This window comes from Anopheles funestus, chromosome 2RL (genome assembly GCF_943734845.2).
Source record: "Anopheles funestus chromosome 2RL, idAnoFuneDA-416_04, whole genome shotgun sequence".
Classification (NCBI taxonomy): domain Eukaryota; kingdom Metazoa; phylum Arthropoda; class Insecta; order Diptera; family Culicidae; genus Anopheles; species Anopheles funestus.
Window position 1 is genome coordinate 21345151 of NC_064598.1, and position 18403 is coordinate 21363553.

General features: G+C 42.2%; 1 protein-coding gene across 14 annotated transcripts in view; it reads left to right on the forward strand.

Annotated features, from left to right (window-relative positions):
• The window catches only part of LOC125761329 (uncharacterized), a 181460-nt gene extending 164102 nt beyond the window's left edge, over nt 1-17358 (forward strand). For 9 of the 14 annotated variants that reach the window (XM_049422339.1, XM_049422336.1, XM_049422344.1 and 6 more), the window contains 8 exons: nt 2765-2895; nt 2992-3173; nt 3314-3385; nt 13315-13538; nt 13692-13995; nt 14064-14279; nt 14343-14659; nt 14744-17358. In XM_049422339.1, the coding sequence (XP_049278296.1) occupies nt 2765-2895; nt 2992-3173; nt 3314-3385; nt 13315-13538; nt 13692-13995; nt 14064-14279; nt 14343-14659; nt 14744-15034 (1737 nt within the window). In that variant the 3' untranslated portion in view covers nt 15035-17358. Of the gene's footprint in view, nt 1-2764; nt 2896-2991; nt 3237-3313; nt 3386-13314; nt 13539-13691; nt 13996-14063; nt 14280-14342; nt 14660-14743 lie in introns of all 14 variants that reach the window. The other 5 variants (XM_049422347.1, XM_049422348.1, XM_049422350.1 and 2 more) reach the window with 2 other exon arrangements.
• Nucleotides 17359-18403: the final 1045 nt, after the last annotated feature.

Here is an 18403-nt window from a genome sequence, read left to right on the forward strand (position 1 = left end):
GCAAATTATTACCCAGTGCCACAAAGGGGGGCGCACCACTTCAACTTCAACAGTCGGTTGCCGGTATCCGCCTTACATAATGCTGTCTCGAACGGTTAACTCGGTCGCTTCCGGTGGTGTGTGTCTGTGTCGGCACCATGCCGTGCCACAGTATGGATCTGTTGTTTAGGCCTGGACGAAAGATTCTACACATCCCGCGGGGCTTACCCAGCTACTGCTGTCGTACGCAGTATCACGTGCTGCTGGATTGCTTCTATCCGTAGGCATAGCAGGAGAATGGGGAGCGACTGAATAATTTGTGTGACCGGGGCGCATGTGACTACGGGGGCGGTTCCGCCGGTAAACGCGAACGGTCAAATCCAGTCATGGAAACGCATGGAAACTGGAAGAGCTTACCATTATTTTTATGACAGTGTGGCTGTTTTCACCTACATACCGAAGCGATAACAACACCAATGGCACGATTGGATTGCCTCGCTCCCCCATTCACATCCTGTTTTCTGATATGGAATCCTATTCCGTGGAAATCACGTGCCAACTCGCTTGCTGCTAGAGATACGTTATTTTTTACGCTTGTTGGTAGGTTAGTTGTTAGGGTTGGACCCTAACGAGGTTGCTAACTCGTGAAATCCGCACCAAAAACCAGACCACGGCTGTTGTTGTTGAGGATGAAAATGAACCAGTCTCTGCCGACACACCACGCGTCGGGATGGTTTGCATGATTACGAGTTGCGTTCACTTTCCATCGGAACCATCTTTCCTTTCGCTTGACTTCGCTCCACTGCCAGTGAGCCAGTGGTTTTTGGCTCACTTTGCCATTTTGCCAAGTACACAACCCAACCATGGTAGCTTGAAAACACCGCCGGTTACTACATGGCGCACAACGGCACGGTGGAAAGTGATGTCCAGATCAAAGCATTCTACGTTGTTAAAAGTATGAAATCTCTACCTCACCCTTTGGGCACTACTTTTTACATTGTATGTGTGTGTGTGCGTGTGTGTGCTTTGGACATTTGCAAAAACCGCGAAATGTGTCTGACAATCTCGACCAGATTTCCCGCGCTAGAGCATTAGATCATTGGTTGATCTTCTGTTGGTGTGCTCGATCCAAAAGAGACTGGAAACATATGCTGTCCGTCATGTATAACTAACTGTAGCTGAGTAATGAGAACCTGCTGTTAACATGCATGTTGAAACTTATGAACTTCGCATTAAAAAAAAAATAATCCAAAAAACGAGAATTTATAATTTTACTGAGTGATACCATTGCATTCGTTCTCTTTTTAATTCTGTTCACTGTTTTAACGCTTTACGCAGCATTCCTTATTTGATGAGGGTTTGTATGAAATTGAATTACAACCTGGTTAGCTTCGTTCCTCGTGTAAAGTATAAAATTTTATGATAATATTAGTTTCAATAATTTTCTTGTAGTTTAATATATGAAATATAAATCATTTCATGTTACGGATTGTTTTGTACCAAAATAAATGCTTATCGCTATTTCCAATAGTGCTGTATTTTTATTACTCTACTCTTTGGAGTTTGAAGACTCGTACAGAGATATCTTGAATACGTGACTGTCGTGACTCTTTTCATATTTTTTTCTCAAAATTTGGTTTGGTTTTAGCATTTATTTTACTGAAATTAATGGTAAAGGGAAGTCATACAGTAAAAAAATAGTTTTATAAATTAATATTCCACACCTACATTCGATGATTATTATAAAGCTAAAAGCTCATTTAACACACGATAAATCATACAACCAAAACTTTTAAGTTAATTTTGTCATTTTAATTACATCCACTACCTGCTACTTCCCAATATTTAATCTCCCCAAACTCATTCATTTCCCGTCCACAACTCTCGTGGACACGCACAAATAGAGTATCGTAAACATTACAGACACATTCAGGTATCCGTATCCTTTTGATCTATAATCTACCGTACGAAATCTACAAATCAGTGCCATTTTTCATCTCCAAATTGGGAAAAGAAAAGGTAACTCCCAAACGATGTGACCGGTGTATCACAGCACCAAACGATCCATCGCCATTTCCCTATCCCTCTACTATTTGGCATCATATTCCACCAATCCCTGGGAGTCATAAAAATGTTGAACAAATCATCGACCCGGAACATGGATGGGGGGTCGGCGACTGGAGAGTTTTGTTTGTGAGGTTTCATGGAACCAAGGCTGATGTGGGTGGATGAAATTTAATGATCATGAAGTTTCGTACGCAACCCTTGGATGAAGCGAGTGAGAAATGGGACCCGTATCCGATACGATTGGGGGACGAAGTTGCGGTTGCTTCATGGATTAGGTTATTTATTCTTCATTTACCTTTTTTTGCATCCTGTCTTCTGCCGTATCTCTCTTCGTCGAAACCACTTTTCATTGTCCGCAAATCGGGGGAGTCTTTTTCGTTTTTTTTTGTCAACTGTCAGACCAGACAAACAAAAATATTCCATCGCACTACGTTGCATTGCTAAATTTGTACTTTTTCTAGTGTCCTTCTGTATATTGCCAAGGAACTGGCACTACTCTCCATTTACTCTTTTCACGAGGTATAATCCGGGTTTGATTTGATGTACAAATAGAAAAAGGCAGCTTCATCGTAGATGAATATCTTCTTGTCCACTCTCGAACCGGTAACCGGACTTCAACCTTTTACTTCTTAACCAAATCTTCACATCTCTCGATTAAACGAGCAAAGCAGGTGATCATGCACATTCCTGATCGATTCCTTTACTTTGCTTATCACAGGTTCGTGTGTCGGCACGCATCAAACGGAAACCGACGCGCTACGAAGTTTCGGTCGTGACGCGGGATGAAGTCGGTGCCTACAAACCGTATCTCTGGGAACAGTCAGTGTTCGAGAAGGGTCCGATGTTTCGGTAAGTGATCGCGAAAGCGAAATTCTCTTTTTATTTACCGTCAACACACAGCTTGCAACGTTGGTTTATTTTTTTTTCCTCGATCGTTCATCCCAGCGAATGGCTGCTGACAAAGATCGTGAATGGTGAGCGGGCCTCCTATTCGGCGCCCAAATTTGCACGCATGCAGGAACGTACCCGGTCGCAGATGCTGGAGGATATCGTCGCCAATCTGGCCAATCACGCAGAAACCGGACAAATCCCCAAACCGTACCGAAGGGGTTCGTGGAGACCCATCGGTGAGGATCCTTGCATGTTACGAGTGACAGTTAGTTGCTGTATGCGACTCTATGTGCCGCATAGTATGTACTTGAAAGCTATCTCTCTCTCTCCTTCTCTTTCTCTCTCTCTGCTCTCTCTCTCTCTCTATTTGCAAAAGACATACTCATGCACACAGACTCGCACTTTCTCTCTCACACAAACACAGGCTTCCTTATACGAAATTGCACACGTACGTTATCCCTCGTTCATTTAACGTTCAAAAGCTCATGTTTAATTTCTAACCACACGAAAACCCTTCACCCTACGCTTTCACGCTCTCTTACGTTAAACGTACCCTTTTTCTTGTTGGTTTTGTTTTCTCTTTCTTTTGTGTTGTTTACGACAAGAAACTTTGTACAACCAATTGGCTAAAAACCCCTTTTCCCGGTACAAACTTACATACAAATCACACTACTACTGTTGCTTCTTTATCTAATGCTTTAAATGCTCTTGTTTCCTCTTCGTTCGAGTCGGTTTTTCTGGGTATCGTAAAGTAATCGTAAGTTTGAAATTTTTGGTGCATAAAATGGTCTAATGGTGTGTACGATCTATTGGAAACTACCAAGCAGCGTCTGTCGATCTCTTCTTCTCCCAAAATGGACGTCCCCAAAACGATGACTATTTTTGGGGCTTGTAACTTCATTCCTAAGTAAACGAGCGTCACAAACTGATAAACCAATGACCGCTTATCGTGAGGATGTCAATGGACCATAGCCTCAGTTCCTTGAAAAGAAATTCCCTCGCCTTCATCTTTGGTACATTTTTTTAACCACGAACTACTTAATAGTTCTTAAAGCTCTGCCATGACAGGGAATTAAAGTAATGTCTCCATCTTTAAGGAAAACAACAAACTATCTAATGCTCTTAACTTCGGTGAAAACACACTTCACCCCAACTAGTGAGAAGAAAGTTTTCCGGAAACTACTTGCCTTGACTTGTCCTCTCTCACCCATCCAGTCACTCACTCACACACTAATGTGCGCTCAGTAAACGAACCGTGGAGTAAATGCAGTGGAAAGCTATTGTCCTTTTACCGTACGTTGGCCATCGTCCACCGGTGAGTGGAAATCTATCGAGCGATCTCCACCTCCATACTACCACCACCACCACCGCCACCGTAGCTTTACGGGCAATTAAATTAGGAAAATTATTAAGCTCCCTGCTAAGTGAAACATAAAACTGTGAAACTCTCGTCTTTTTTTTATTTTTTTGGGGTGAACTTTTGCCTCGCCTTACTGGAAGCATTGTGTGTTTTCGCGACCGGTACGCAACATTGTACGAACGGCCATAAACCGAGGGTGTATGCGGTGTAAAGGGAACGAATTGCGAACTTTGATGTTGCTCCGGCTCCTGTCGAACCATTAGTAATGTAAACATACTCATTCACGTGTGTCCAACGTTAAAGGTGAAGCCTTTAAGGATCAACAGCAACGGGTGGTGAGTCGGGTTGGAGAGAAGGAAAGAGAAAAGCAACAAAACGAGGGAAAAGGAAAGAGAATCGCGTAACCCATTTCATTGCCTTGTCCACCTTGTTTGAAGGATACAGTACCCTCCCTTACCCTGACTGGTCGTTACGTACAAAGTTTTTGTTTGTTCGCTGACGGGCATTGCTTGTTGCTATTGTCGTTGGTAAGTTCACCAGTCAAACGAATCCGGAAAAACGACGCACACACACACACACAGCCTAGTCGCGAAACACCCACAAACGCACGGTAAAATTAAAAGTGGCTCCTCTTTTTTCCCTTCCCCAAAAGCCAGAATACAACAATGCTGGTCACCGGTGGCATAATGTGGTGGCACTAAACCAGACACAAATACACGTAACTTGATATCTTTTTTTTCACAAAAGATAGACTAAAAATGCCCCGGGAAGGGACTTTTTTTCTGTGTTTGTGAAAAATCCCTACTGGGAAGCTTTTTGTTACCCTGTCTACCAGCACCCTTAACTAGGGCAACGTGAAACGTAACGATACTGACAACGCCAAAAACTCGACGACGCTTGGGGAAAACTCACTACACCAGAACGAACCCGCGCCGAAGTTTCGGGGGTTATAGGCTTCAGTAACACCTTTCCCCGTGCTCATCTTCGGCCATTGCCGTTACCTATGTGAATTGTTTGAACATTCACCCTTTTGTACCTTTTTTATCCTAAGGAGCGTAACGTTTCCGGTAGGACACAAACACAGATCCGCACACAAAAAATTCCAATCTCCCAGTGGCCGATGGTTGCTTTAGGGTGTGTTATCGTATACTAGGTGACACTGACTAGTATTCGGTTTACGCGAAAATTCACAAATCCCACCAACATTCTATAGTGCTATCACACTACGGTGGAGTCCCCTAAAGCGGCAAGAAACATATACTATTCGCGTGTGGTTACCTATTTTTTGACACAAACGAATGCTGGCGGTTTAGTCGCGTAGTGGCGTTACCTTGTTTGCCTTATGATTCGCTTATTGTTTGACCATTTCTCCAGGTCTATCTTGCTGCCTTTCTTTTTTCGGTAAACATTTGAAGCAAAAGCTTACTAGTACCACACACACACACAAACGACTATATCTATCTGCGCATCAAATTTCTTTGTACGAGCATGCGCATTACCGTCGTTGCGTCAAAATGCGCCTGGAGGGTATGAACGATACTGTTGTTACGGTTCCCATTGTTTGACTGTGTGGTCTCTGATATGCTTGCTCTCGTCGGACAAATGTAAACAAATGTCCCCGAAATGCTTGGATTGATTGAGCATGGCATTCATGCATCGCATTGTGTAATATTCGTAAAGCTCAATATACTTGGCTGTGTTCACTGTCACCAAGCAATTCTTAACATTTCAAATATCACAGTAAGGAGAGAGCTCTGTTCCTTTTATCCATATCGCCGTACTGTACGACAGTGTGCCATTGTTCCGCTGGTATGGTGATTGTTTGCTAGCGATTCTAGAGTTTCTTCCGGTCACGCGATGCTGCTTTGTGTGGGAATTGTTTTCTTCAAACTTTTGCTCCATTTCGTTCGCTATTTCCTTTTAAGTATTTTCCAACCGTGTCCGAGTGATGGAGAGTTTTTTTTATTTCTTGCAATGAATATTTCTTTTTTGGAAAAAGAACAAATCTTTAATAAGGGAAGACGATAGAAAACATTGGCTTAACCTGTTTTGTGTTAAAAGCTGCTGTAGATATCATTTTTCAGTGCTTTCACGGCTTCGATTCTTTTTTTTTAACGCTTACAGAGCTTTATTAACCAACTTTTTTTAAATTGTCGTACTGTCGTGATGTTAATTTTTAAGATATGTTAATGTTTTTTCTTTAAAAAGTTTTTTTTATCTCATGTAACTTATACAAACTGCGCCTGAAAGTATACAATCATTAGCTTTGAAATAGTGTTAGTATTACTAAGAGCTGTCAAAGATAACTTAAACACATTTTCCTTTCTTCTATACGTGGTGAAAAGAAACATTTTAAATATTGAAACTATTTAGTTTCCAAAGATCGTCGATCGTCGTTTATCGTATCTTAAAAAGAGTCTTTAAAACTTCTTAAAAAGTCTCAAATGTGGAGTAAACGATAATTTACACAAAAATTGCATACATTTAGGGGTGTATATCGAGAAAAAAAGCTCAACAGAGCTCTAACAGAGATTGCAGAGAACATTTCTCTAACAGAGAAATCACACAACCAGAATCTAACAACTATGAACAACAGTTTAAACCTTTTTACCAAATCGGACGAATAGCCAGCAGCCATTTACATACCCATTGCACTGGTTCGTTTCGTAATGCAACACCTTACCGTTATGCTCACGTTACCCATAGTTATGTGTTCGAATATGGTACATTTCCATATGCAATTCAACTGTATGGCGAACAGTTTGCTTTTACTAGCACGCATCACATTTCACCGAGATAAATACTACCGCTAGGCGAAGGTTCACACAGAAACCAGTAGCAAAAGCAGCAGCAAAACTATCGTACTGACCTTACCTAAATGGCACCATTCCGAGTTTTGTGCTAGGTTATGATTTTCCCCTCTACGCCACCAGTTTGGACAAGGTGCAAAACGATCCTTTTGTGCCGGGGGATTATTTTTCCTTTCCCCATTCTTTTTTTTGCTCCTCTTTTTAGGCGTATATATCCATTTGCAAAAACGCGCCACTGAATGGTGCAGTGCACAAGCCGTTTACATCATTGCTGTGTTAGGTTTAATTTTGAAAGGAATGAGATTCAACCGTATGTTGTATCCCACCTTGCTAACTAACGAAAAAATGTGCCTTACTATCCTTCCCAATCGTAACCGGTGTGCCAAAGCTCCCATTATCCGCATACGGGTTTCCTTTCCCTCCGAATGTGGTTAAGGGAAAGCGAGAAGAGAGAGAGCAAAAAAACCGAAAGTTTATACGCCCTGAAATGGGCATTCTTAGAGTTTTGCTCAACTTTTTCACCACTTATCTCAATGATCGTGTAATGACACAGGATGTGGTTTAACGTGGAAAGTAAGAACTGTATGGAATCTTTTTGCTTCCTCTTTTTTGTGGAGCGCGCATATTACACAAGAACGCATACACAACGCGAAAAGCATCACCTAAATCTACCTATTTGCATTAACCTTAATGGGCCCCCCCTGAAATCTTGTTCCAACTGCTATTATTCGCGATTTTCCGCAAGAAAATGTGCCTGCACCGGTATTAAGCTTATTAACTGGATGGTGTTACGAGCGTTACACGTTACCTTTTTAAAAGCTTCCCTACGTTAGGAGTGACATAAAACGAAACGTGTGTTGGGTGATGGAGGGGATGCAGAGAACGTGTATGTAGTTCACCTTTACCGGATACAGTTTATCTCGCAACCACTCTTTGGACATCGAATGAGCAGGAAACGCTCCCAAACTCCTTCCTGTTGTGTTCACTAATTCATTAAAATGTAGCTGTGTGTCGCTTGTATTATAGCCCATTGGCTGGGCACTGGAAACATTTCTTCTCTGGCACATCCCCCCAGGAAGGATCCCTTATTTCCCCGTAACAGGATGTGCAAGTTTGACCAATGTTTCTTTTTGTTTTGTCATCCTCCTACCGAAGAAAGCAATGAAAGGCTAAACATAAAATTGAAATCATGACCAAAGCCGCCGGAAGCTGTGGCTCATTGCGGACCGATTCAGGGTTTTTATTATATTTTTTTTTGTATCTACAAAAAGGACCAGAATATTTAAAAGTTTTTTTTGCGCTTACCTTTACCTCTTTCACTTTAAAAAGCCACCTGATTCAGTGCGCTTTTTATCTTTTAGCACGTTCCCTTCATTGGCGCCTTTAGTAGCGGAAGTATGTTCTGTGGGTGCTGCTACCAAATGGCCACCTCTAAGAAGCTGTTGCTACAAAACAAGCAAACATCGAGTTTATGCTTTGTTACCCTTTTTGTTGGGATTTTTATTTTATTTCATTTTATTTATTTAGTTTCCGACTTTCCGACCGGTCAACCGGGGCTTCTCCCGGTGCTAAACTTTTCCTTCCCACTATGACCGGAAAGCTAGTCATGTGTTTCGCCTTGGTGTGTCCTGCAGAACCTGCACACTAACGGGCCGGATTTAGTTTCCGTTTTGTTTTTTTTGGTTGCAAACCGAGAAACAAACGGAACTTGTAGATTTTCGGTGCGGTTGAGTAGGTGCGGTAAGTGTTACGGGGTTTGCGGTACTATCTCTAATGGAGATTAAATATTTATTAAAATTTATCATTAGCTGTCCGTACTGTTTCCACATCTACGGGGACAAACGTGGGTAGAAAAGTAGATTTGGTATTAAAAAAAACCAGTACTAAAAGGGGAGGTAAAGCGTCCAAATAGCTCTTTGACCGAATGGCTTTGCCCGGTCGGTCACTAGCTGGATATGTCCAGTGCTGTTCACCATCGGTAGACGATAACGATGTGTGCTAGATGTCGTTTTCGGTGGGTTAACGCAGTTGTTCTCTTTTTGTATGTGTGTGACTTCCACCATTCCACAGTCGATTTTAATTTGATAAAATCGGAAGAGAGAAAAAAATGTGTTGCCACTAAACTCAACACGAGAGACGGTGGACAACACGATGACATCTTCGGTGACAAAATGGCGCGGTAGAACGTGTTGCTTTTGGTGCGCGATGTCCTTTGAACGATGACGATGTCGTCGTACTGACCGATGCTCTATGTGGTTAATTTTCACACCAGCTTATAACATTATTGAATGAAGTGTAGCGAATTTGGCCAGTTTATAGGATGGAAATGGGTTCAACAAACGAGTGATGTACATTCCGGAACGCACCAACAGGTCCAGAGTCAGTTTCTTACTAAAGCCTCCGGAGCTAACCAAATCATTAGAACAAATTAGAACAAAATTCTATTAATATCAAATATAAACAATATTGAACTTGCTTTCGGCATACTTGGGAATTCTATCTCTACAATGAATTCTGTGAAAATGAAAAAAAAAATGATTTAGAGGGAAAAAAAATATATTTTTATTTATTTTTATTTATAATATATTTATATTTTATTTATTTATATTTATATTTTATTTATTTTTAATATTTTTCACAAAACAAATCTGTTCTTTAAGATGGCTTCATTATTGGTTTTCTTCGTGATAACTTAAACCAACAACAAGTGTTTTAAATTGTCTTGTGGTATTTCATTTTCATAAGGAATAGTTTTATGTGAGACTTGTCTAAAGCATTATTTAATGTTTTATAGCAGTTTTATATTGCTGTTAGTTCGGAGTCAACCTTAATGCCGCTCGAAAACAAATAGTTCCTACCGACTATCAACAACACTATCTGTAATCGGTCGGAAACGGGGACTGGCACTCTGGAACCATTTTTCCCATCACTCGTACCACCACCACGTTTAGCCATAAACCCATTTCCCACATCGACAGCAAAACCGTTGCTGCCAATATCACCAACTTGACAGTAATGAGAAAAGGTTAGCTGCTACGTAGTTTGGTAAGTTAGTGCCGACAATGCGACTAACGAGTTTGGTACCGATGCCATTGCATGCGATACATTGCATACCTTCAGGCGGAACAAATGAGCAAAAGCACCCCAAGGCAAACAAGGACGAAAGAGCTCCCGACTGTCGCCATACTATTGCCATGCAACTAACAGCAATGAGTGTTGCTTTCAATTATTCATTCCACCACCGCAAGGCTTTTTATACGTATTTATAAATAGGGGACGCGGAAAACGGGAACATGGCACGGTAAGGGTATCCCGAACGAGCACCGTCATCGTGCCCGTTTTCTCTCTGTTGCAAATTGATATAAACAGTCAAACGGTAGCTTCTTTTTTGTGCGATACGTAGTGGAAGCTAAGCGTGACTAAAGGAAAGCTTCGATCTTATATAACGTGTGTGTGTGTGTGCACTTAGTAAGAATCAAATTCACCACCCTTGGGCTCTTAGTATCCGACAAACGATTCCGATGAAGCAACGCTAACAATATACGGGAAAAACCAAACACAAACCCCTTTTTTGGCGAACAGATTAAGTGAAGCCAGTCGTTGCTTTTTTGGCTGATGGTATGGTTGGTAGGAGAAAACGTTAAATTTTATCACTCGCTCCATTCCGAGACGTGGCAGCATCGAAACCAGTTCGAACAAGCGTCGAAATCGACACTTTGCGCACGGTTCCGTACGTAGGGATTAAAGGGCGGTGGGTAAATTTGGTTAAGATATCGTACCATGTTTGATGGTTTACCCATGGTCCCATTATCGTCAATGCGTTTTTTTTTTTGGGGAGTGAATGCCACAACCAACAACAAAAAAAAGGCAGCGAAAACAAATCGACTAAAGAGCGAACCGCCTTATCTTTCACGCTGGTTCGTGTGCTGCCGCTCTAAAATGTGCGGCAAATCGTTTACTTTTTACGGTAAAAGGATTTACAGCAACACACTTCCAGTAACTATGCTAACAGGGGAAAAGGAAAAACGGTTAAATGATAAAGCGTTTCACAATGGTGCAAAAGGGGGAAAGGGAGTGGAAAAACACTGCACATAAAATAATGAACCCGACGTGTAATCGTTTCCGATCGATCAAACGAAACGTGATTGGGATGTGGCGTGTGTTACTGTTACAATCAAATTTATGCCCCGCTCGCAAAGGTATATTTGGCTTTTATCAGCTTAACATGAATCGATTTTCAAACAAATATTAAAACTGTCAAACTGACATTAAATAAGATAAGATTTTAATTGCTCCAGTGTGATGCTGAAGACACATTACCGCTAGGGAAAGACTTCTATAAAAACATTAGAAAGCACTTACCACGGAGGTCGGGCAAAACGGTTGAATACACTATAAACATTTGTTCGATCTATCATCGAATATCAGAGATATGATGACGCGTTGTTATTTACAGCAAAGATCGTATAAAATAATAGAAGAACAAATGATTCAAATAGGACCAAACATGGCCTTCAGCATGATGCAATCTGGGTTCAATTGATGACTCGATTTTTGCTCGATCTACTGGCGTTACTCTCCAGTGTTTTACTAAAATTTTACGCATTTTCCACTATTGTACTAAATTCTTCACTTTATAATCACATACATACACCGACACACACTTACATACCAAAGCGTCTATTCGTATTGCTTTCCGTGACCTTCGAGTTGCTTAATATCCTTCCACACTCCAGGGAGGAGAGTCGAGAGAAACGTTTCCAAGTTCCTTATCCCTTGTCTAAAAGATCTCCCTTCCCTCACCTCCCGGCCATTCTTCATCTCTCTCTCTCACTCTCAATGCCAAAAACGGCATTCGGAAGTTAATTTATTCGAAATTATAACCCATTGACATCTCCAAAATATCGGCATCAGTTTATTATGGCCCCCTACTTGTACCCCCACAGAACCCCCCAAAAGCAATGGGGTTGTGTAAGAGAGGAAAAATAAAACGATTCGGCAAACAAACCCAAACCGAAAATGGTGTCCCCGATGGTTCGAAACAGACAAATCAGGCTCCTTTTCGCCCCCAAAAAAACCCCCCCTGAATGGCAGCAGCTGCGTCGCATACAGTCGCTCAGTTGACATCATCATCATCATCATTTAAAATCTCCCAATGGAGTCTGTCCCCTTCGTTCCTGCGTGTATCTCGCGCCCCACCGTTATCGGCTCCCACCCGTAGCGCAATAAAATGATGAAGTATTTAACCCCATTTGGATTCCCGGTTTGCTTCCAAAAACCCACATATAAAACGTACCGCTCATAGATTTTTGAGGAACCCTGGGAAAAAGTTTGGCCTTCCTTCCTTTGCTGCCTTGCAGGCCGTGCTGCTGTTTCCTTTGCTTTACCACGGTCAATCTTTGCTTGCTCTTCCGTATCCACCACACTTCGTACTGGTGTGGAGCTTTCTATTGGTTGTGCTTTCCGATTACTATTGGCTGGGTGTTTGTCCTGTTCACGCTTTACTACATTATAGCTCTAAAGTTTACGAGAGTTTCAATCATGTTTCTTCCCGTTTGCTTACTATTGCTTGCCTTTTGTTTTGTGGCTTTTCATTTTCCTTATGTTGCCTTATGTGTTTATGTGTGTGTGTGTGGTAATGTGTTTGTGTGAAAATTATTTACCCACTACAGTTCTACTACTTCCAGTAGAAACATTTGCCAACAGTGATCTTCGCTGGTGGTAGTAGAAGTATTAGTAGTAATAGTAGTGTTCCGCTTCGCTTCGGTCGCAATTGCAATGAGATGAGTTGTAATGATTTTTATGAATCCATAATAATAGTTTGAAGTATGATTATACCATTTCCCCTTTACCATACCCATATCAACATATCCTTAAGATCGTCCATCAAACCAATAGTTTTGCATGTGATTCCATTTGAAGCCCCAGCACTGAACCTCGCCTCGATCTTCATCCAAAAGGAATCCTTGTTTGCTACCCTTTTTGACCAATCCCTACTCTTCCTGCGTGTTCCTGTGCCCAACTTGTGATGGAATCCTTTCCCTAAAATTACGCCATACCATTGTAGGGCAATGAATAATCGCACGTCACTAATGCACAACCAATGCAACCGCCCGTTTGCTTGGCTGTGTTTTGTGCTTCTTTTCTTCTTCTTTTCTTTTTTCTTTCTTTCTCCCTTCTTGTTTACTTTCACGCACCGTCTCACAGGACACATGAGGCCTTCGTCACCGTTACTAGACTCCGTTAGAGATCAGTTCGAGGACTATGATCAATTAGCGAAAGATTTTACAAGAGTATTTTTAAATTCCGAACCATCGTGTCTTCAGAATGCACAGCTCTTCGATGTCGTCTTTCTGGTCGGCCAATCGAAGCAACGGGCCCGCTTCATCGGTGTCCGTGCGATTCTTGGCGTGAGGAGTCGTGTCTTTCAGGTAAAATTGGCAAATGGCGACAAGAGCGGCCGTTTATTGGTTTTGGTTTTGTTTTCTTTTCATTTCCATGTGAATGTGTAACCCTTCCACCCAATGTAACCTGCCCGCATTGCTCATCTGAACTTGATTGTTCCTCCTACGCCCCCTCCGCAGGAAATGCTGTATGGCATACAAACCGGTTTCGGGTCACCCCAAGTCCCCGTAGCAGAGTTACTGGCCCGCCCCGCCCCTACCTTACTTTCCCCGCAGAATCAACGTCCGAAGAGTAGCAACTTTCTGCAGGTACCGGACATAGAATCGCCCCGTCCGAAAAGTGTGCCCTCGTCACCGATGGTGAAGCGCGCATTCTCACGGTTAGGCACTATTACCGCAGGTTGGGGACGCTCCATCCGTAAGCAGCAATCGCAGCTCAATGCAGAGGACAAGAAGAAATGGGCATCCTCACAGGATTGTTCCGGTAAGCGTGGGCTGTGATGTTGATAAACTAAAACTATCTTGTTAATGAAGAATGTAATTCCAATGTAGATAAAGATGGCAAGGAAACTAGCTCCAAGAGTAAAGCAAACGCTGGACAGCTGGCCGTGCCACGCCTGTCGGTATGCGCCGATGCACAGAAGGTAGATCGAGCTAAGCTTGCCCAAACCGAGTTTACCATTATTGAGTTCGATCCGGACACGTTCCGTGTATTGCTGGATTATCTCCACACGGGCAGCTGCCCGTTAACGTGCACCACAATACCTGGTAAGTTCACACGGGGCAAGAGCGTTTGAATCAACTCCCTAATCCCTGTTCGTTACATCTTAGGATTGATCTGTGCCGCCGAGCATTACGATCTCCCTGAGCTGCTACAGGCATGCTTTCATCATGCGAAACAATTCCTGCGCATTGATGTGGTCTGCATGATGCTGACGGCACTCGAGAACTACTACTGGCGGTATACGTCCGCGTCGGAACTCGTTAACATGATACTAGCGTTCGTCGAAACGCGTGCATACGCACTGTTCCAGAATGCGGACTTTCTCACACTAAGCGAAAGTATGGTGCAGATGATCATGTGCCGCAATCTTGAAATTCCGGAAGTGCGAAAGTTTGAAGCGATGCTGGCCTGGGCAAAGTATAAGGTAAGGGACCAAAGTTTTACCTTTGCAAAACGGTACGGAAAATGTAACATAACCTTGTTTTCTTTTTTGCCAATCCCGTTCCAGGTAAAATCGAAAGCATCGGCCAAAACGGACGCCAAGGTTGAGTTCCGGTGTATTATGGAGCGTCTGGCACGTGATCTTAAGCTGCACCGCATATCACCGCAGGAGCTGATCAAGATCGTACTTCCATCGAAGGCGATCAAGAACGAGCGGATACTCGAGACGCTAATGTACCAGGCGAACAGTGGCATGTACCGGATACAGGACAGCTACCTGGAGGCATGCCAGCAGCGCCTCCAGAAGCAAGACTCGCGCTATAGCGAATGGGGCGAAAGTTTCGACTGTGGCTTATAGGATGAGGATCAGCTGTAGGGCGAGTACAGCTGAGAATCCACCCACCAATCCGCACCAAATCGTACCAAATGAAACCGTATCGTTCCCTTAGAGTGTCAGGGCTGTTACATTTGTCCAGACGGATCAACTATCGGGAGGAAACTAATGAAATGATCGTTTTTACAGCTCCTCCCTTCATCCACGTTCGTCACGTGTTGGAATAAGTGTTCAATGTTTTCTGGAAGTGTTCCCCAATTCGAACGAACAAATGTATACCCCATGAGCTGTCCGAGGCTCTCGTCTACACCTGGAAATTCCGGAGTACTGGAGGCATTAAGGAAAACTTTCGGGAGGAGATAAAAATAACTACACCGATCAGATGTGTGTGTGTGTTTAGAGAGAAAGAGAAGAAAAAAAAACTATAAAAAAGTCGCTGTTACCTGGTGTTGTTCCCTTGTCCCTAACCGACAGGTCCCATAACGTTAGACGTATCAAACAAAACATGAAATGGACCGCATTAATCCACATTAAAAAGCTGCGTCTAAACGCTAACAACCAGATAATCTATATTCGTTGTGTTTTAGCTGTGCATGTCCCGTTTGTCACTAGGATATTTAAAAAAAAGGACATCTACGTTTCTAACCCCTATATGCCATACGGACACAGGCAAACGGAACAGGTCCTCCTACCAAACCACACCACTAGTGTACTACGTTATGTTTGTGCGCATTGTTTGCCAACTAGTTGCTGTTGCCTCGAATGCCTTTCGTGTTATTCCCCTTCGTTCGCGGCCCGATAGTCCAGTTCCGATTCCTATTGATAAGTGTTCTTAGTTCCTTGGAATATCCTGCAAGGGTGCAAGAGATAGTAAAATAGTAAGATGAGTATCCTATGATGCTGAAATAACTCAAGATTGTGCCACTGCATCATTAGGCGCTGGAGCAGCTGAGTAAAAACTGAGGTAGCGAAAGGAGAGAGAGAGAGAGAAAAAACATAAAAAAAATACACAAATACACTTTCTCAATGGCTGTTGAATATAATTATTGTAATATTTATTATGATTATGTACATACATACACGTAAATATACATATACATATACAAGATATACATATATATAGAGATATATACATATATACGATATATATATTTATCATAGTTGAAAGGGAAAGGAAACGGTAAAAGGACGTGTGTCTATATGGTCGAAACATTTGCCAGTTTATTCGTGTGTACTCCAGCAAACAGCACAGTCCGTAAATTAAAAAACCAAACAAGACAAGAGAAGCAGAAAACAATACATATTGCAGATGCCAAAGTAGAGAGGAGCAAAACTATCAGCCCCACCACGTGAGCCAAATCAGGACGATAGGATCAGGCAGGATCGTAGGATGTGTTCCTTCGCAGAATGCGAGGAATTCAGGAATGTGCATGAATGCTAAATTTCCTACAGCTCTACAGCCATTAACTCAAGCACTTTTGATCGCCAATTCTCGAAGGTTTCGAATGTTATAAAGAATAAAGCTTACAAATTTTTAAATAGCTGCTCCCGTACATTCTCCCACCTAAAGGTGCTTACTAGCAGCAGCTATTGCCATAGGGTATACAAACTTAACAGCCGACGAACTCCTAAACCTCTTCTCCAGTTATACGTCGCAGACAGAGCATTTGTGTTTGCATAGTAGTGGCCAACTGATAATCCTATAGATAGTTTTGAATTCTAACAAAACTTGGAAGGAAGGTAGGAAAGTATGTGAACCTATTGGAAAGTAAAACAAAATCTCCTAATTCTGACACTCACGTCCATATCGAGCGAAAGTACTGAACGTTAAAACAGGAAGGAATTATCTTGCGAAACACTGGCCATGCCATTTATTCGTTGCTTAAACTTACACAAACACGATACGATCGAAATAGTTAAACGAAAGTAAGCGAAACAATAGCACCACAACGAACAACCGGAAATAGCCATTGCGACTAATGCTCGTTTGAATCTTTCGTTTTATCTTCAGACAGAATTCGTTGTGTGCTCACTCTCTGTACTTCCACCCTGTCACATGGCACATCATTCCCTCCCCTTTCAGTCCCATTTTATTCATGTTGAATGAATGTCGATTGTATTGTAAAAAACAAGTGGAAATCCCCAAAAAAAATGACTAAATATTGAGTGTTTATATATTGCGCCGGGTACGGAATGCGTAAACTGAACATTAAATTGCGCCAAACGACATATGGATTTAAACAGTCACTAAACTGCAAAACAAACAAAAAAAATTGTTGGTATAAAAAAAAACAAAACAAACAAACACATAAACAAACAAAACGAACCAAAGCTATTCGTATGAAAAAGTGTGGCTTATTTATAATTAATTGTTCGATCCGAAACCATTATATTCCAACGATACTGGATGACAATTGCGCATTGTGCGATCGTTCCTGCGTTGCCCTTTTATTTGGCCCAAAACGAAACGCTTCAAGCTGTGGTGTGTTGACAGTTGGAAAAAAACTTCAAATCGAAGCGTTTCGTAAACGTTTTACCAACTGTCAAATATGTCAAAAGCCGAAGCCTCTGAAAAAGCCCCGTGAAGGTGGAACGCATTTTCACGATTTTCCGTGAGAAAAATCGAGAAAAAGGGCGTAAAACCATACCCGGTGTACACTTCGCCACAGTTCTTTTTTTTCGCGTGGCGTTGTTTGTTGTTGTCGGGCGACGGCACCACGACACGTACGGGTGAAAGCGTTTCGAAAGTGGTTTCGTCTGTGCTAGCAGCTCCTGGCCCGTGTACTCTCGTACGCTGGCACATGATGCAAGTGGCATCATGAACAGCAGCAACAGTGATGGTGAGAAAAGTGAAAAATTTATGGGAAATGGGAACGGTTTTCCCATAGCGATGTGGCAACTGTGGTTGCGCTGTGCCCGGTAGTGCGGTTGTATTGATGGTGGTTTGGGGGAAAATGAAGAACAACATTTGTTTGTTGTGTGTTTGTACGTAAACAAAGCAAATGATGCATCTGTCCGCAGATTACGCGAAACCTGTGCAGTGTTATTTGTAATTAACGATACAGCTCAAACATCGTTGTGGAGATTCCCTGTGCGTGAAAGAGCAGTGAAAGCTAATTACGAGTGTGCTTCCATTACATGGGACGAATGTTTCAAGGACATTCGGTTTTGTAGAAGACACCAAACAACGATCTGTTGAACGCAACACACATATTACGACACAATTCATCCCCACCCATCGTGAAGCTGCAGCTGACGGAACAGATGGATGTTTGTTTTGCACAATCCATCCGCTTGCTTGGCCATTCTGTGTTGTTCTGTTCGTTTCGAATTGATAACAAACCCTTTAAAAATTCGGGGATATTTAAATTCGGCCACTATCAATCAACACTC